Below are 21271 nucleotides of genomic sequence, written 5' to 3'. Positions count from 1 at the left end.
CCAGCTAGTCTCCGTGTCCGTCTGTCTTCTGTTCAGTCCTGTTTAGAAGCTTTTCCTCTGCGGCGGGAAACAACGCTGCAAGATTGAAAGGAGTGAACCGAATCAGTGAAGCTGGCGGCTGAACAGAACGAAACACGATGAGCTGAAACTCGTTATAAAGCCCAGCGAGGCCGAGGGGAGCCCCGGATTCAGGCCATAACTCTCTGTAGGTTTCCCCATACGAGCAGCTCTATTCACGTCGCCACATTGTTTCTACGTTGTCATCTGATACACCGTTGTTGTGGAAACTTTAGTGAAGGATTTAGAAAGACATGCAGTAATGGTGTTTGTATTGCTTCCAGCAAATTGCCATCTGCTCAGGTTGAATTGCATAGTTTTTGTCTATTTCTTTTTCACTTTGGTGTAACCCACTGGGTTACACCAAAGTGAAAAAGGAAAACTCAATGTGTGTGCTGGAACCCGTTCCAATAAATAGCTTCCTCCATCCTGCAGAAGTGGAAAAATCATTTATTTTATAGATTTCCTGCTTTACCATCACGGATTACCCTCTTAACCTTAGCCTCTTGCTTCCTTATTGGCTTAGCTATTGATTGCCCTCCATCCTCTCTTCTGCCTTCAAGGTGACCCATAACTAATAAACACTGCTGAGAAAAAGTGTGCCATGCGGCAACCGGGAGAAAATATGCCTCCGCTTGCTGCCGTCCAGGTCTACGGCTGTTTACGTCCCTGCTGGTGTTATTGAACATGCATCGAGCTGTGGGGACACCTTTCATTTATTGTGCCAAACAAAGGTTGATTGATTTATGCAAATGAGTTTGTGAGCAACACACTTTTTTTAAGGTCCCCTGGTGCTTCGGGAAAATGCAAACAACTTACGTCAGATTAAAGTTTCCCCGAGTAAACGGCTAATTTAAGCGCGGAAAGGAACTGGGGGGAGTTAAAGTGATCTTGTGCTCCGTTCGTCTCTCTTTGCTTCCTAAGAGGGTCACACCGAGGAGTGAGATGAAGAGGAAGCATCTGTCCCGTAAGTGTTCCCTCTATTATCCACCCATTGTGAAGGACCTGCACCTGAGCAAACAAAGAGTCTCCATTATGCCATATTCACCACAATCTCGCCGGGACCTTAACACGCCGAGTGTGTGAAAGAAGTGAGTAAAGGGGAAATATTGTATGGGAGCTCTAGTGGGCTCCTGAAACCAAACTAACAATGACCATTAGTTCCAAGAAACCTTTTTGCGCGCCATCATTCCAGCTGAAATGCCTCCGTCCTAAATGGCTCTTAATGCCGAGAGTGAGGAAGACACGGCTGTTGTGTTGTTTTGTACGACTCCACAGTTACCCTCTTTTAAAATGAGCACTTGACCTGCTTCCACACATTGGAGTGTCCTTTGCAGGGTAATGGAATTTTGCATAATGCCATTACTAAGCTGAAAGCATGAAATCGCTCTGCTTCAGTCCAGTTTTGAAAAGGCAGGATGGGAAAAAAAAAGTGTGGGGGGGGGATGGGTGTGTGGAGAGAAAAAAAAACACATCCTCCAGTTTCATCTCCTCTGACAAAGATTAGTTAATGAGAAAGTAGGAGGGTAATGTCACTGTTTGGGGGGATATTACCCAGCAGCACTGTGAAAAACAATCTTTATAGTACTGATTATCTTTATAGCTGCTACCAGTTGATGGCTGGAAGCATCTAAAAATACCAAGCAGGGTATAGTTGGCCTTATCAGGCCCTGGTTAAAGACTAAACCCCGGCTGTCAGGGAAATGAGTGATTCCAGAGTGTCCTATCTTTCCCTAAACACACCACAGGGAGCCTGGGAGAAGACCCTGACCTCACCCTCTTTCTGTCCCTCCGTGGCCCCCGGACTGCCATCTTTCAAGCCAGCTGCAACATTGATCTTCCAGGCTAAAATTTCAAGGGGAAGGGGGAGGGAGGGGGGGTTGAAAAACAATCTCCCTGTTGGCAAACGGATGGCATAGCAGCCGAGCTGGAGGTCGGCAGATCAGCGGGAGCCCTGAAGGATGTGTGGACGGGTGGTGAAGGGCAGGAATGCCGGACAGGCAGAGAGGAGATAGAGACATGTCCAGCAGGGAGAGATCTGATGGCGACGGCGACGGCGATGGCTGTGTCTCCGACCAGGTGAAGAGGTCACCGTCACTCTCATGACCTCTCACACTCGCTCTATATACAGAACCGGGGGACAAGTGGGATGATTACACATCGGTACGCTGTACTAATACACGTTCATGTTCTCACAAATACATTCGACTCAGGGCACTAAAGCCTTTTCTGTCTCTAGATATTTACAACTGGGTCCATAGCACTCTTCTGAAGAGAAGGTGAGAAAGAGGAGGAAGGGTGACATGACCACAAGACCATATATGGCAACTACAGGTCGCCATATAAGGTCCCCGTCCTGTCACAATGATTACCAGGCCATTAACTGAGGAGTCTGAATGTGTTGCATAACATAGTAGCCTGTATTTCACCACTGGTACATGGTTTCAATTTGAAAAAAAGAATAAAACATTATTCTTGGCCAGTCTTTTTTCAGTTTTTTTCATGTCGCATCAGTGCCTTCAAGCATTTTAATAGCTTTACGGCATAAATATTCATAAGATGACATTCAAAAACATGTTATATGGAATAGAAACCACTAGTAAGAAATGCATTTATGGAAGGGAAGTGGCTTTGTTAATGGCTATTCCTGTACGTTGCTGTTTTAACATCCCAATAAAAAAAAAGTGTGCCTTAAAACACAGCTGATAAAATGTGTCCAGTACATAAGGAGATGCTGGTTTAACTGTGTTATTTGTAATCTTGTAATCTCCACGCGCATTTACAATTCAGAATAATGTGCTCTGTGTTACAATCAAATTGTGGAGAAGCAATTTGACAGTGATTTACTGCACCAATACCACGGCAATGTGTTCTTTGTGTTGTTATTGCTACAGTGGTGATGCATAGTGAGGGGCTCCGCATTAAGAGGAAAAAGAGCGTACTGCATCATCAAGCCAGACCAGACAACAGGGTGCTAGCAACCTGCCAATCACCAGGTGGCCACACACCCATCTATCTCACTCTAAATGGGACCAGAAAGGAAGAAATGAACAACACGCTTGTATTGAAACTTGCAGTTGAGACTATAAACTCCCGTTTCTATTGTTGAAATAACAAATTAACTTGTCGAGCAGAAAATGAGCAACGGCACACAAGGACGCCGTTTTTGAGCTACAAAATACTTTCACATCCACGAGAGAATAAAAAGCCACTGTTGTGTTTCCAATGTTTTACTTTCCTGCCAGGGTTCACCACCGGGCCTGCGAGGGAGGGGTATATATGCAGTATGTGGTAATTATCTGGTCTGCTTCAAAATACCAGATTTGAGAGTGCAAAGAATCAAGGGTTAAAAGTTTGTGTTGTGTTGGCCGGGCGCCTCGTCAAACACAGTTGGCAGCTTGGTCGGGGTGGAAAGCCGGCAAGGAATCATGTCCCTGGCACTGCCTTTGCCTTCTCCCATTGGTTGGTGAGGGCTCCTGTGCAGAGCGTGGTGGGATCTTGGGGGGATATGGTGAACCTCGATAAGCAATAGGCCCTCCTGGTGGAGCTAGAGCAGCCGGCGTCTCCACGGGCAACGCGTGGTGGTCTACACGCGCGGCACAGTTCGACAGTGGGAGTCCTCCATTTCTAATTTGGAAGGTTCAAACCACACAAGCAAAACAAAAACAACTCCTCTGTCTATCTGTGTGTAGATCCGCTTTTTATTCACTCGCTCAGTTCAACCATTCATGCATTAATCTATGGGTCTTACATCAAAAGATGAATGTTTCCACAGCCCATTAGGGAAGGTTGACGATATATATCAGTTTCATTATAGAAAATTCAATTAAAGTTATGGTATAATAAAGAATATAAGGAGCGAGGAAAGTCCACTAAGGACTACTATGCTCCACACAAGACTTTCACCCAGGAGACCGCTGCTCATGTCCAACGTGGAACCAAAAGTAAACCTTGACTTAATGTTTATTACATAACGTTGTTACTCTTGTTACATAAAGTCCACTAAAGGCAGTTTTGTTCTCTCATCCTAATCCAATCATTTCACAGCGTTAACCACGAGTGTGATACGACGCTGATGTCATGAAAAGTATTTTCCGACATTCAACGCGGCCTGTGGTCTGCAGACAACGCCAACATTTGCTTTTCTGGCAACCGTATTGGTGCTTTGTGCATGATTATAGCCATACCATAAAAGTGATCTAAATTCAAACATTATGATGTGTTATAAAAAATAAAAAAAATGGGGCACAGCTACAGCTGCAGATGATGTGAAAGACTGAGATGGTTCCCATTGTTTGAGTCAAAGAATAGAAGAGTAGGCTAGACGAGTGCTTGAGATTGAAGAGCACTAAAATCTCATGGAGTGTTCAGGACTGAAGCCCCGGCAGCTCCAGTGGTGCTGAGCTGTGGGTTACCCCACACACACACACACACACACACACATATATATATATATACGTGTGTGTGTTGGGAGGACGTACTATGCAAAACAAAAATGCATTATTCCTAGGGGTGGGTAAAAATATTGATATGGCAATATATCGCGATACTTTGCCGCCCAATACAATATACATTTTTCAACTCCAAAGATCGATTTTTACAAAAATAAAGATTTGTTGAGTTGTGAATGCAGTACTTACATTTACATTTACATTTAGGTCATTTAGCAGACGCTTTTGTCCAAAGCGACTTACAATAAGTACATTTGTCAAAAGAAGGAAACAAAGAAACCACGACGTATCATTGCCGATGCAGTAAGAGCTAAAAATAGAACAAGTGTTAGGTCCTCATCTGAGTAAAGTAGTGCTTCAAGAGTAACAGTGCTACGATCCGAGTTTTTTTTTTTTTTTTTTTTTTTTTTGCGGGGGGGGGGGGGGGGGGGGGGGGGTCGAGGGAGGGTGTTAGTGGGTCATGCTATGTAGAGTCGAGGTGAAGTCTCTTACTTCATCCTTTTTCATTTTATTTTCAATATTTATTCCAGTGAATTTCATGGGATCGCAATATTGTGATACGTATCGTATCGTCACCAAAGTATCGTAATACGTATCGTATCGGGAGGTTCTTGCCAATACTCACCCCTATGTGTGTGTGTGTGTGTGTGTGTGTGTGTGTGTGTGTGTGTGTGTTGGAGGGACGTACTATGCTACATAAAAATGCATTATTCCACAATGAAAGGTGTTGTGGAACCTCACTTATCTCACATTGTGTGCTGGTTTTGGAAGCCTGGCGGACCAGAGCCGAGAGGAAAACAGACCAGCGGGTCAGACGTCCAATCACAGCGTGGACAATCAACAACACCCAACAAAAAAAAAAAAATGGGTCAAGAAGATTCATTATTTTTGGGCTGCTGGGAATATTTGATGTGCTCTTACTTCAGATAAGTCTTCCACATTTCTCTCCCGGTCTTTCTCTCACCGTCTCCTCTCGTTTCTCTTTGCTCTCCCTGAAAGACGGATCCGTGGAGCGAGGCGGCCCTCGTCTCATCGCCCCGTCTCAACCCCGCAGAGAGAAATCCCATCGCCATTTGTCGAATACGAGTGCGTTCTCGGGGCTCATCTGTGGGCTGCACTTCCTCACCTGGCACTCGTGTGATTAGATTTCATATCCCAGCCTGCAGCAGATAAACTATCTCCATCGGCCAGGCTCCTCAACATCAATCTGCCTCGCTGATGGCCTGCGTTGTGCCGGCAGTCTCATAAAACATCCTCCACCACCCTGCTTATGCATAATGATTAAAAACGTCGGTGTTCTGTGCACGCCGGGGTTAGATACAAACATATGTTTTCTATTATGACATAATGTGTATGTTTCACAGGCGAGAAAAGCCTTAGCACCCTGCTGTGTTACCCGCAGAGGGACTCCTGTAAGGCAGCCGTGACGAGACGCCGGACTCGTCCGCCACGTGGTCGACGACGCGGAGGTGTGTAGGAGAAGGAAGTGGGAGGAAGGAGCAGAGCAGGTCTGTTTATTTATTGTTCTCCTCCGCTTTAACGACTCGTGACCGGCTGGCTTTATTAAACTGGGCTTTGAGCGCACACATAGCAGCACTAAAACTTCCTGATGGCTGAGGGGGGATCAATTGGATCGGCAGCCTGCAGGAATTACTGCAAAGTAATGGTACTCTCACACAGGTAGGCCTCGCCTGCGTCGGGGGTTAAATGGACCATTTAAATTCTTTAATCAACTTCAGTATTAGCTGCATGAGGGGAGTGCAGCTCCTAACAGATATATGCAGGTGCAGGCATTTCCATGAATATCAAATCAGGAGTTAACACAAATCCCTCGCCCAAAATGGTTAGTACGAAAAAGAACAAAACAGACACGTCCAAGATTATCTGCCAGCCATGAAAAAACCTAGAACATGAATAGTTTTATCTTTAATTATTGTTTCAGCAAACACGTAATAGGTCGCGTTCAATTCATACATATTTATAAAGGGCATGTATATTATTCTAATTAACAGATAGAGCTACGGAGATTATTTTATCCACATCTGGACACAAGCATTACTTATTTAAAGTGATTATATTATATATATATTTGTTCTGTGACTCGACGCTGGTAAAACAAAATCCACTCAGAATGCAAATACAAAACTACAATACAAAAAGCAATAAATTCAGTCATATTCACAAACTGCGGTTCATTGCGGGGCTGTTCTATGAGATTGTACACGTCTGCCGTGTGTTATAATTCTATTTCAGTCTCTATATCAGCAAACACTTTTGCTGATTACTGATAATAGCTTAATGCTGATTGCCAAACAAGACACCGGAAGTGTTAACAGACTTAGTAACATACCGTTTTCCCCCATCAGGGATCGTTTACATGAAAATGTGAAAGCGTTTAAGGCAGCTTTCTCCAACAATAATCTATTCATGGTACATCCAATTTATTTCCCCTGATCCCCTAACCTGCAGAATACGGGGGGAAAGGGCAGTTTGTTCAAACGTTGAAAGCGTGGGATCATGGGATTGTGACAGTGCATGTAAATGTGTGTTGTGTACACTCCCAGACCCCTCCCCCCTGCATGCTTGTTGACATCGTGCCCCCCCTCCCCGACCCCCCGCCACCTCTGTAAATTGCGTTTCACGGCTTGAAGGTTACAGAGAAAGGCTTGTGTTTGCCGAGGAGGCCAGATTAGTGCTCATCAGTCGTGGTGTAGGAGATCCACGCACTGACCCCATGGGCAAAAAGCCAAGCCGCTTTCACACTGCAGTACACAGGGAACCCAATGAGCCTACAGCGGCCTATTGTCGCCACTCACCCCAAAGAATAGAGAGCAAATTGCCATGTCAGGAACTTTGGCCCCCCATGCCAATATAATACACGGCCTTTGTCCCTTATCTAGCCTGTTAATATGAAAACGCAGAAGCAAAATGGGTCTATGGTGCAATCCTCGCTACGAAATACCAACAATGTGATTTGATGTAGGCGTTTGTGGAGGCGTTTGGATCTGAACATATCATTTGCAGCAGTTTGAACCGCAATAAAGATTTACATTTGATGCAAATTAATGCATATTTACACCGGCGGGGAGAAGCACACATGTGTTTTCCTCTAGATGAGAAGAATATAAGCAGATGGTTTTAAACCGCAGTAACAGCCAAATATTTTCAATAGCTTCTCCTTTTTTTTTTTTTTTAGGAAAGTGATTAGATGATGCTTCGCCGTGACACTTGGGAACTGATAAAAACAAGTCTTTGGATATTTGCTGAGAAACAGCTATGTTGAAGAAACCCATTGGAAGTTTGATCCTCTAAAATCCTCTGGCTCAGTTTGCTGATAATACAACTTCTGTATCAACATTTGTTTCATTATCTCCTCTAAATGTTCCCGTTGTACTCTCAAGCTTTTTCCACTTCTATGCCTCCAGACTTAAAACCATCATCGACTGGAGGAGATTTGATCATTTGTCTCGTGCCTTGCCGCGGTAGCCGGTGGAGGTCGGCGATTTAAAATGCCCACCAGAGACATATATCATTAAGTTGGATTTCCTATTCTGCTCGGTGGCCAATCATGCAAAGGTAATTAGGCATTTCTGTCTCCGTGACGCTGACTGACACTAAGATTAACAAGCTTTAGGAGCACAGTTGACTGGAGGTGAGAAATCTGCCGTTATTGCCCAGATGATGAACTAGGTTATGTAGGGTTGAACCCCCCTCCCCTCCTCATAGAAGACCACACTACTCTGCACATTACTTACATTAGATTTACACCTTAAACACATTTCTACCCTTCTAAAGAAACGTTAAGAACTCAAACTAAGTAGTTGGAGCAGCTCCGGTAATCGATAAAAATTCACAGGCTAATCCGGTCTAACACCTACACCTCTGCGTGCTCGGAGAGTCAAAGAAGAAGGGGGGAGTTTTCATCGTTTCTCCATCATGCAACGCTGGCATTGCTAAAAAAAAAGCCTGCGTGTTTCCAATCAGCATGGTAGCCATCCTAAATGGCAGCAATAAAAAGCACCCAGATCTTGCAGGAATGTAAAAAAAAAAAAAAAAAAGAAAAGAAAAGGGCAGTAAAAATAAAACGCATGATTTAATGACCATCTGTTGGGTGCCGGTGCAGACCTTCGCCGCGACATGCTTTGTGAATGATCAAAGGCAGCGTCCGCGTCGAGAGCGATTCACCTCAGGAGGCACGCTGGGGAATTAACAAGCCACCCAGCACAGATCCATTTTCCATGCAGTTTGGCCCTTTTTGCTTCCTTCACTGGTCTGCCTGGTTCTCACAGGAGGGAAAGGGAGCGGCTAAAACAATGCACACATACAACAATGTGCAGCTCCTAGCTAAACAGCAGCACGCTTAAAAGTTTGAAAATCCATTTGTAGACTAGCCCAGCGGAACCATTCAAGAGTTGGCTGTTATTAGGATTTTCTTTTTTTCCCTTTCAGACCAGCCCTGCTATCGGCTGCTGATGTTTACGGCCTTCCCAGGGTTTCTCTAGGAGTCCATTTAGGTGTTGGGGGATGGATGCCAAATGACCAATCAGCACTTAAAAGAAGCAGAAACACACACACACACACACACTGAGGTATGCTGATGTCCTCAGACAGATATTCCAGAAACACTCGGCTCTTATCTCATCAAGGCTCAGTAAATAAAACATTTAACAGCTGTGCCAGACTCCAGGATAGCAAAGACAGAGATGGGCTCTGGTCCAGGAAATAACACACAAGTCGGACACAAGTTAACATGAAGTTATAAACAGTAGAGCCCGACCGATATATCGGCCGATATTAGGCATTTTCCAAACTATCGGTATCGGCATTTATAATGGCCGAGGAATGAATATTTAAAAAATAAAATAAAAACGGACTAAACACCCTTATAGAACTTAACAGAATTTGTCTCCAGTCTTGTTCGAAGTTATATTTATGAAGCTTACCAAGTCTTTTAATGCTGGTAACTTTGTGTTTGGTTGTTGGTATTATTGTGTTTTTGTTCAAAGGACTTTAAGTTTGTATTTTTATACATTTTATTTATCAGAACTTTAATATATTTTGATGTTCCGCTGTTCCATTGTGATAATAAAATAAACAAGTTTATTTTTAAACTGCATTATCATATTAATTTGGTGAAGACTCATAAATAACTACAAATAACTAATTTTAGGGAAATCTGTTAATGTTTGTTACGCGTTTCTGAAATAATAAAAAAAAATATCAGCCGATATATATCGGAATATCAGATTTTTTTAAATCAACAAACATTTGTATCGGTATCGGCCTTCAAAATCCTTTATCGGTCGGGCTCTAATAAACAGACCTAAAGACAGATTCCTCAGACTTTTCTGGCTTTGAAAATGAACTATAAGGACAGATCTCAGGTGGGCTCCAGACAATCATCCCCATACAAATGCTTCCAAAGTGCTACGAGAGATTAACATACACAACCTTGGGCTGACATCGTCATTAGCGCTTTGTTTCCGCTCTCATTGCCTTCTGTCCGTTTCCGTTTATCTCTCTTTAATTATTCTTTTTTTGTTGTTGCTGCCTGTCAGAGAGACCGTGTGCAGTATTTAACATGCTGAGGGGACACATGTCCACCCCGAACGCCACAGAACAAATTCGCCACTTTGTTTGCGTTCACAGCTCATTTGGCCCAATCCATGTTTTGGCATTCTGTTATCGTCACGCTTGGTGAGGTTTCCTCCGCTTGCCCACTGAGGGGGAGAAACACGTTTCCAGGGGCTGTCAGCTGAGGCTCACATTCACACTATATTTCCTTCAGGCTTACTTTTTCTTCTTCTTTTTTTTTCTTCTTTGGGTTATGCCGTGCACAGAACACTGTGTCTGAAAACAGCTACTGTGGAAAAAGCACGTGGGCCTAATCTTTGGGGCATTGCCAGAGAATTTGGAAGAAACTAATAGAAAAATTTGACTGAGAGGACTTTGGGAGATAAAAAGGTAGAAAGTTGCTGGGGAAATGACATCAAGGCCAACTGCTTTACCACTAACCCAACCAGTACCTTGACCTTTTGAGGAGGGGTCAAACACACACACACACAACCAGAAATCAGCACTACAGCTGTGTGCATTATCGTACCTCCGCTACCAACATAGTCACGCACCCACTTGCATACAGACTCCCACCTCCCCACACACACACACACACACACACACACACACACACACACACACACACACACACACACAGGCCTGGGAATGTGTCAGTGTGCTGTGATCGGCGGTGGGGACGGGGTCTTGTTTGCGGTTCCACAGGTGGACCTGGCTGGTGGTGGGAACGTCCCAGCTGGCCTCGGAGGTCTAATCTCCCCCGAGCGAAGCGGCGGTCCGTCCACCACCCCACCACTTGTAAACACGCCGGCTCCCGCGGCACTGAGCCGATCGCCCTTTCATCGGGGGGGGGGGGGGGGGAGGACTCTAGCGGCGAGGAGCTCCGTCTCACACTGTTTGATGAACTTGTTTATTTTCCCTCCACGTGGGAGGCCGGAACAAACCGACTGGCAAGCAGCACGTTTACCCGAGGCTTTAGAAAGCAGTTCCCGGTGACGCTGGACAGTCGGGTGCTACACAGAAGCCACAGCAAAACAACCCCCCCCCCCCCCCAAAAAAAAAAGCTTAATTAGAGCTTTCTGAAAATAACGTCTTGATACCACCCCCTATAATGCCCATTATTACTGCTAAGTATGCTCCTCCATCAAGTATGGCATGTGCTAATGAGAGTCTCACAGTAGAGAGCCAACATGTTTCAGTGGGCTCAAATAGCTTTGCTGCACTCTCCCACTCATAAATTAATCTTCTTCCCAGCAGACACCTCTGCACATGCTCGACACAACAAAGAACACAAACACTGATATTCATTTGTTTAAGGAGAGCTCAGTTTTTCACCTGGAACCTCTATACATAGACATCTTTACTGTTTTGACATCGTTGTTCACCCTGCAAAGCCAGCCTATTGTTTGACTAAACTCGTCAACTGTATATTGCATTAGTGAAGTGTGGTGTTTGATGAAGAGTACCTCCCCTGACAGTTTCCCCTGCTACTTGCTTCTGTCGTGAAAATGCATGAATATGCAAAAAGGAAAATGAGACGATATGCAAACTGTTTTCCACCCACTACGTCTGACATCTGTTCTCCACCTCCACCACTTTTTTTTACGCCGCTTATCCCTCCGTCACTCTTCCACAACGCTCCTTCCCCACCTTTTGCATGGCTATCCTCGGAGATCTCGTCTGCACACTCGTGCTGTGTCGGCGGTGTGAGGGTGATAATGAAGTGTCGGGGAAAAGAGGATTAGGTGGAGTGCCGGGCATCATCCCTGCGGTATAAACGCTCATCTCTCCCCTAAGGAAGGACACGTGGAGCGTCTTTCACTTCGATCCGACCGGCTGTCTCGGTGTCACTCTCGGCTGGCGTGCTGCGACGGCTGCTGTGGGCCCTCAGGAGGCCGAACAGCGAGGAAGGAGAGGGGGTTAACGCAGCGACGGGGCCCAGCACCTAAGGGACGCCCGGTGCGTTTCATCCTCTTGACACCCGCCTGTTTATTCTGTGCAGCCAGCCTGAGAGGAGCATAACACTGACACTGGGAAAGTGAAGATCTTCACCAGGGGAACAAGCTGACACGGAGAGAAAGATAAATAGAGGGTGAGGGAGGGAGAGAGAGGGAGACAAACTCCTCCTCTTCCCTGTGGTCTGACAAAAAGATGACAGCTTTCCTCTGGAGCTTGCTCTGCCCTCTGTGGGCTGAAGCCTCACTTGTAGGCAAGCGGCCTGTCAGACTCGGCTAACTAGGCTGCCCCCACGAGAGATGCAGAAAGGCTCGACAGTTTGTTGCTGGCTGGCGAAAGGCCACCGTAGCAGGTCAGCGTGTGCACAGGAAGTGTCAAAGAAGTGCCAGTAATCAGCCACCAAGCGGCTCCTGAACATTATCCTTCTAGCTAGTTCAAAGACTCATTAGTATTATCATCGCGACGCCTCCTGATCTATACACCACCCCTACGCTACGGTAAACATTAGGTACTCGAAGGCAATCAGCCCTCGGTGTGTTATGCTTTTGTGATGCGTAGTGGTTCGTGAAATGATGGCGTGTAGTGTTTAGGCAGCACAAAAACCCCGGGAGGCCCTCAGCGTGCACGGCTACCTCCGCTGTATGAGGTGAAGGGCCATTAGCCAGCTATAGTTAACACGCCAGAATGGCACATTTGTACATTTACTTTCAAAAAACCGGAGAGAGAATGAAGTAACCGCCGCGGTTATACAAAAACATCAGCGCCAGCGTGGCTTCGCCTCCCACCGATTGTGTGTGTGGCCTCAAAATAGAACAGAACACGCTCCATACTGAACCGATCCATAACCACGCAGGATCACAAGTACTTGTATAATGAGACACCACAGTAATCAGCACACTGCATATTTTTACTACAAAAGTAGTTTGTCTCGACGGCTGTTGGGACAAGGTTACCCTGCCTGGCTTGTGGACTGTTTATTGATTCAATGGCTCTGCTAATTTCTTCAATTGATCTCCACTGGGTCCCCCATTACCTTCGCCACTGTTAAAGAGAGCGTGCATGGCGGGGAGGGAAGCCCCTTACATTCCTTAGACTTCAGAGTAAACAGAAGCAGTAGTTTTCATACTAAGCCTCGTCCACACTGCCTTCGTACTCAAGAAGTCTGATTTTGTTAGATCTCAGGATGTGTTTCTGGATTCCGCTTCATCGTTAGCTCCACCTGTCTGTTATTGGAAGAGTCCCGTCTCCCTCATATATATTTTGCATGAATTTCTCCAGCGAGCAATCCGGGGCGAACGGGGTGAAAATAACAGGGTTTCACATGATTGGTATATTGGCATGTCAAACGGCATGTGTCTGAGCTCCCTGAGCCTCTTGTGGTGTCCTTGTAGTAGCCTTGCCTTGATTGGTGAGACTATGGGACGGGGGTGGAGGGGGGTAAGCATGCTAAGAACTGCCCCCCCTGTCAGATCCCATCACTCCATCCCGCGTTGCTGGGGGGCAGCCGGACCAAAACTGACCACTGAGTCAACTGACAAGACAGCTCAGCATCCAGTTATCCCAGAATAAGAGTCGCAAATGCGTTCGCACACACACACACACACGCACACGGCCACCATAAATGTAATACACACAGACACATGCATGCAAAAGAACATTGACAGGCCCGAGTGCAGGGATCTACCCCCCCAAAAAAACACAGCCACCACAAAGCCCGGGCTGGACACAAATGTGCTCCGACATCGAGGTTGGTAATGCTTTGAGTTGTCTAAAATCCCAACAACTGACCCAGAAATGCCGGTGCAGGGAGGAGGGTTCGGGGTGCGGTGGGAGGTCATCTGTGATGCAGTGTGGAAGGAGAACTAAATTGGCACTTCCTTGCCCCCCTCCCCCCTTTTTCCCCGAGCCCCGTGCTGGTATTCTCACGTTGTGCACAATGAGGGGAGGAAGATCTTTTAAACTGGGGCTGCGTAGTGAATTAAAGTAGGTGGTTGAAGGGGAAGAACGTGGTGTGGGACTGCAGAATCTCACCCTTCCTGTCCCCTGATTGAAGTCAAAGGCCACTTTCGTTTCCTCTCAGACAGAGAGAGGCTGCAGAGGTCAAACACAAAGAAAACCAGCAGCAGCAATATGTTTACAGCAACAACCCCGAGGGAAGGAGAGGAACCTACAACAATATCACACATTCTGAATAGTCAAGACCTTCCGTATGCTTGTGTCGTTCCCTTGCAGGCAAAACATACGTAAAAAAGCAGAAAAATGCACATAGCTTTATGATAATTCCAAATACTGTATTTTACTGAGCTGAAATGTAACGGCACTCGGAGGATGCCTCGAGGCTTGGCTACTGCCCCGAAGGTTTTGAGCTGCAGCTGGCAGAGCTAGCACTGCAAGCTGATAAGGCTCCAGACTCTCTCAGTCCTCCGGTTCGATATGTGATGGGACAGATTCGAGAGGAGTGGAGTCCACCTTAAATGCCCCCCCCCCAGCCTGAGTGGCAGCAACACTCCATGCGAGTCTGAGAATTAAACTGAAAATAGGTAGGCAGGGTACTCAAAAATCTCTGGAGCAATCCTCAATCACTGAGATTAAACCCCACATTCCTCCTCAGCCTCTCCATTTTTTTTAAATCGACTGCAAGCTAAGCTGAAAACTGTGTTGTTTAATACTCTTTATGGCTTAAGAATAAGACAGAAATTTACATTTATCCTGTAAACAAAGGCCTTGTAATCAGCTTATATTTTCTAAAAATCGGAAAAGCGCTTGGAATATGCATCGCCGCTAATTCATTCAAATTATAGTGTTAAAAAAAAAAAATCAGTTTAACACTTGAGGATAACCCAGCTGTCAAGTACGATCAACAACAAACTCAAATGCACTGAATGATACAGACGCTTTCTGAAAGTCTGCATACACTCTTGAGTGGTTGCCAGGAAACCAATTTAAAAAAAAGGGGGAACTTTGCGTATTTTTCCGAACACAGTTCGTTAGCGTGCACCACCCACGTGGCAACGGCACAAATACGGATGAAAGTCGGCATTCGGACACGCGTTCAAAACGTCGAAGCTCGCCACAGCCGGACTCCGACCTCCACTCGGTTTGATATGCTGATCCGTGTGCTGTTTAGGCCCTTTCCCTCACCAGCGCTGCAGTGCCAGAGATCAAGTGATGCCGTCAACTAGCTAATGACGTGACTGCCGCGGGCGACGGCCAGCAGCTTGATTTATACGCGAGGACAGAGATGAATGATTCATCGGCTGAGAGAGGGATACCAGGCCGCGTGGCGGCTGTGCGCCCCCATCGCCTCCTCTCGTTCTTAGATACGCACCTCTCCATAACTGCCTTGGAACCATTCACGTCTCATAGCTCAACATTACACAACTGGCCAGTCCCTGTTAACGCCGCTCATTGGCTCCGTGTCTTTTCCTCCCCCTTCTTTAGTCTCTGCATCGAAATAAAAAAAAGCTCCTCTCTTTTTCCCCTGTTTGTCGACTCTGACCATTCCCTCTCTCCTTCCCATTAGAATGCGATGCTAATCCTAAATATGGAACCCACTGTTGTAGGATGAAATGAATGGCCCAATCATTCTGCATCAATTAGTCCATCCATCATTGCTGATTGGTGGAGGAGGAGGAGGAGGAGGAGGTGGAGGAGGAGGAGGGGGTGTTCGTGGTCGGTTCTCTGTGGTGGCAGGAGGGAGACAGAGACGCCATTAGAGGGAGCTTTCACGCTGAAATTCCCATTACCACTCGGGCACCGCAGACTGCAGCCCACGCGATGACCTTGTCCTGCTAATTTCAGCGCAATGCCCTCTAAATGACGCCCTATCTGTAATAATTGGGGGAAATGATCTGACGGCATGGCGGTACACTGCATCTCACCTAATCATGTTTCAATCAAATGACTGATGTTTCCACTGAGATGTCACTATATATATATAACATATATATATATATAACTTCAATTACGTAAAGGCGAATGACTTCACAGTTGTAATAGATCAAAGTCTTCCTGTAAAACACTTTATTGATGCAAATAATGAGTCAATGTGTGGTTAAGTGGAGTTTCTGGTATATTAGTCAGTATACTGGGACACGCATTTAATAAAGGCAAGGCAGCAGTTGGACGGCAGCAAACACTACAGTGTTAATGCATGACTTAGAAGTGCATTACACTTGGGATGTGTAGCGTAAAGTTGTTTTATAATTTTACTAAGTAGATGCAATTTACAAAATGACTGCTCTGCTTATGCAAGAACGGGGGCCAACTCAAATATTTATTTTTGTTTTAATTATTGAAATGTCACCGGCTCAAGCCGATGCAAAAGGACACACATCTGGCAACACAATTAGTAAAGGTAAATGGACGGTATTAATCAGACAAAGACAAAGAAAGGGAATACAAACGTCTTTATGCTGTGTGTTCACCTCCAGCAGGAGACGTTTATATCAGTGCTGTCTCTATTGCACATGGTCCATTACAGCACAAAAACAAGCTGGACCTCGATCAGAGTGTAACTAACTGCCTGCTAAATATATAAGAGGTAAGTGAATCCCAAGGGTACCGCGCTGACGGAGGAATCTCCGCATTCCATTTATCATTTTACATTATTTAGGCTACTCTACGGGGAAATACCATATCTCCGTGATAAGTTATGCTAACGGCTGGTACTACCATCTGTGAACCGAGGACCATCAGTCAGGCAAAGTGTGAGTTATGAGAACAATATGTCATCTTTGAGTGATGCATCATATGGGGGGGGGGCGTTCTGGGGGGGGGGGGGGGGGGGGGGGGGCTGACATGGTCGCGACATGGACATAAGGCCATCTAACCTCGAAGGCGTCACACAACACCATCCCATATCTCCACCTATACCCCCACCCCCTCCAATCTGCTCAATAAACAAGCCTGGGGCAGGACCCAGACAGAGGATAATGGTTCACCTGGAGGTGACACGAAAAGAAAACAGAGCTCTTTGCATAACGAATGCAGATAGAGATAAGCACACCAAAGCACTTAGGAATCTTGATAAAGGATTATCCAAACATGTCCGAAACTGGATACATTTTCTTCTTCTTTCTTCTTCTTCTTTTTTTTTTACAAAGCCTGCTGGACCACTTTTAAGGAAGAGCCATTACTGCAGTTATGCTGAAATTGCGGATGTTTTGATCTTCTGTGGTCAGATAAAAAGGTACAATAGGTTCTCCTATTTCACTGAAAAGGCCAGAGCCAGGATGCTCCTGTTAATTTAATGTGAATATTGTATACTAGTGGTGGGACAATATATTGAATATCGATATATTGCGATACTTCCTGTTGCGATACGTTATCTTGAAACTGACACCACAATGCAGTGAATACAGTATACTATTAATTCCTGCTTTTTTTTCCTCTTTCAGATACACAGATATCGTGATGCATATCGTGGATGATTTCTTGCAATATATCGCGTATCGCAGAGTCGTGATATTGTTATGTTGTATGTTATATTGTGGGCAAAATATTGCAAAAAATATCATGGTATCATGAGTTACTCAGTGATTCCCACCCCTAGTATACACATAATTTTCTCAGCACATCCACTTAGCATCGCCACATCACTGCGAGTCTGCAGAGGAGGGCAAAGAAGCAAACCGGCGTAATCGCAACAAGCATAATTAATCTCATACATTAGAATGCGTCGGGAGTTGCTATGAGTCACATCACAGTTTAGGAAAGTCGTGAGGGAGGAGAGCTAGGGGGGGGGGGGGGGGGGGGGGGGGACGCCACAACACCCCATGCAATGCAAAGTGATGACAAAAGGGCGGCGAGTTCAGTGGGTGACGGTAGCCCGTGGGCCAAATTAGCCCGAGTCAGGACTTACCGCTGCCTGACTGGAGCGCACCAACCTGAGAAGAGTGGTTTGTTTGGGTGGTCTAGTTAAAGCCTCGTGCTAAATGGGCAACAGTTCTGGTTCGAATGCTAATGAGCCCATTCCCCTGCTGGATGGAGACATCAAAGGCAAGCAGAGCTCCCTCTCTGCGGCTACACGGGGCTTCATGGTATCATTACATGGCTCCGTGTGCACTTTGTGTGTGTGTGTGTGTGTGTGTGTGTGTGTGTGTGTGTGTGTGTGTGTGTGTGTGTGTGTGTGTGTGTGTGTGTGTGTGTGTGTGAATAAGCGACAAGATAGACAACATGATGTTTACATTGGGTCTATCCTTTTGGGACGGTGCCAGCTTCCAGTCACGCCGTGACACACATCACACGAGCAACCTGGTACCATTCATAATTACCCTCTATTCACAGAGGCCTCATTTAGCGTGCTATTATCAGAGATCATTGTTATTTCTCCTCTATTTATGCGTGGAAATCCCAGCGAGACCAACATGTCTAACGTAGATAACAGAGCTATTTTGGTTAACCCCATTGTATACATAATACTGAAGACATACGACCCGGAGAGAATTCCCATCAGTGATTTCTAAGGATTTAATAGAGCATCAGGGCATAAGAACCTTCTTTTTTGTCTGTGTGACTAATGCTAGGAACATAATCGTGGGTTTTTGGGGATGGGGGACTGGACAAATCTCAACCCCGGGGCGTATTTCCAACCTATTCACACACGCTGCTCCGGCTGCAAGCCACCAAAACCATCACGGCTAAATAAATATATCGTCGGCTTCGCTGTGACCACACTTGAATTAATGATAGGATATACAGTGAGGTGAAACTGCACTCCCGAAAGATGTAGGGGAGCAACATAAACTTCTAAAAGTGGGGAACTTTCCAGCATGCAGGTGGGCGGGCGGGTGGACGGGGGGGGCGGGCCCTCCTCCAGAAGTGTGAGAACTAAACATGGCTCAGGTGCGTGAGGCCAACATGATGGATCGTCCTGTTGTGAAGTTGCCCCTCTGCAGAGCCCCGAGAAAACAGCTGGGAGATAAGGCGGGCCCCTGTATGAGAGCACATCTCCTCTTCACATCGATCCTCGCCGCCACCAAGGCAGGAGGTCTTCACATGCCAAACCACAGATAGGAGGGGGGAGAGCAGAGAGGAGAGTTTTACAGGTTTAGCAGCCACCTTGTATTGATAAAGGCACGGGAAGATAAAAACCCCTCTTTGCTTTTGTGGAGATAAAAGACAAAAAGTGTAGAGCTTTGTGTTTTTTTTTTTGGTGAGGGGGGGATTAACATTTTCAACTAGAAAAGGTAGATAACGGTTATCTCCCTAATTTCTTTTAGGATGCGCCAAACGAGCTTCACAACAACGCGCACGCAACAAATAATCAAGTAACACAATCATTATTAGCACAAGGGAAGGTGAGCCGCAGCATTTTACAGTTAATTGACCTTGTGTCAGTAACTTGACAGGGAACGGCATAGCTGGAAGTCAATTAAGAATGAAAGGAGGCTTTGCTTTAAAAAAGGAAAAAAAGAAAAGTGTCACCAGCTACAATTAGAATTCCTCCCGAGTTAATAAGCACAGCTGCAGGTCACAATCAGCTGAAATGTTTTCTCGCAAAGTACGACATTAATTGACACAAAAAGATCTGGAGTTGCGGCGTCGAGGAGCACAAATTCAACTTCATTTTGGTGAGGTTTTTTTTTTTGCTGCCGCGTTTGAAACGGAGCAATCTGCGACGCCTATTAATAGTTGAAGAAGGACCGAGGGTCAATCAACGAAGTGTTAAAAAAAAAGAAAAAAGCTGCTTCGCTGCAAAAAAAACAATAATGAAAAAATAACAGCAAAGAAAATTGCTTCTTGCGTTCCTCCATACGTGGCGAATGAATACTGAGAGGCGACATGCGGCGGAGACACCAATCAGGAGGACGGCATACCTGCTTTACAGGGCTCGGCTTTGTTATGGAGACGCGCGTTCGTGACCTCTGACCTCAATCACTGAAGTTTTTGTTTTTCCTCTGACGGTTGCACGGCGACTGAAGACCTCATCGTGTCACCGGTACAGATTGGGAACGGCTGGGAAAGTTTGCAGCGGTGCATCAGATGAGATGAGGGCCGCGCCGGGCCGCGTGATTACATGTGATGGGATTTCTGTCAACATGGACGCCGTTGTGCAGTGAGCAGTTAACCATGCTGGGACTTTAGTTGTGCTTTATGAACATCCCTCGCCTCTGATGACTCATATTTCATGCCAGGTGTTCAAATCCAAATAAAAAGAAGAGAAAAAAAGTGCATAATTACGTCGCATGTGCTGTCTTTTTTTAATCAAAACAACAAATATGACGTGTGAACAAATCTCCAACTTTTTTTTTTGCTAAAACACTAAATATACAGGACTTGTACTGCAGGGAAATGGAATATCTGACTCACCTTTAATGCCACGCTGTTGTTTAGTAGTTTAATTAGTTGTTAAAGAAAGCTTAAAAATGTATAAAAATGACAATAGATGTGTGTAATGACCCGGCTGGGAGACGCTGACACATTCAAAGTGACATCCAACACAGATGGATAAACAGACAGAGCTGAAGCAGTGACCTTATTTCCCTAGTCACACTATTTTCCACCATATCATCAAAAAAAAACAAAAAAACTCTAAATTAAAACATCTAACCGGGTGCTTTTTTTTTTTTTGAAGAATTATTAAATCAATCATGTCGCTGTAAAAAGTTAATTTCAGGAAAACGGACAGTTGTGTTGGAGAGCATCATCCTACCGGAGCTCCCTGCCCATTATTCCCACACCACGGTCGGCTGCCCTCAGATCTCCTCCATTGCTTTGATGATGATGTCATTGGGCAGGCGGCTAAAGTAATGACCATCCCTCAGTGTGGCGGTGCAGGGTTGGCCCTACATTAGACGCTGACACTTGAAGGGAAATAGACACTAAAGTCTGCCGTAGACCCGCACGGGGATCTATAGACGTGCCGTATGGGATGCGATGAGTCGGACTATAATTGCTTTAATACCACGGGGAACAAATAATGAGATGATGTACAGAAAAACAAAAAGGTGTTCACTCACCTCCCCCTCCTCCCAGAAGACTGGAGTTAGCTGAAAAGAAAAAAAGGGGAAAAAATAATCAGTAAAATAAAAGCATTCTATAGTCAGCTTTATTTTGATCTTAAATGTGGATTATTTAATTACACACGTGTGATATTTTCACAAATACACCTATTTAATGAAGAATTACAACAGAGCAGAATGATTCATGGAACCTTTAGTGTATTTCCAAGGCACACAAAATCAATCCAGCTGGTAGAAAGTAACAAGAGGAGCCTGAAATTGGCTTTT

General features: G+C 45.4%; 1 protein-coding gene across 3 annotated transcripts in view; it reads right to left on the bottom strand.

The window, feature by feature from the left end:
* Nucleotides 1–21271, bottom strand: part of macrod2 (mono-ADP ribosylhydrolase 2) — a 382263-nt gene that overhangs the window by 246717 nt on the left and 114275 nt on the right. For all 3 annotated transcript variants that reach the window (XM_084021577.1, XM_084021576.1, XM_084021578.1), the window contains exon 4: nt 21002–21031. In XM_084021577.1, the coding sequence (XP_083877703.1) occupies nt 21002–21031 (30 nt within the window). The remainder of the gene's footprint in view (nt 1–21001; nt 21032–21271) is intronic.

This window comes from Eutrigla gurnardus, assembly GCF_963514095.1.
Source record: "Eutrigla gurnardus genome assembly, chromosome: 11".
Taxonomy (NCBI): domain Eukaryota; kingdom Metazoa; phylum Chordata; class Actinopteri; order Perciformes; family Triglidae; genus Eutrigla; species Eutrigla gurnardus.
Note: the sequence above shows the minus strand (reverse complement) of the source record. Positions and strands in the feature narration are given on the sequence as shown.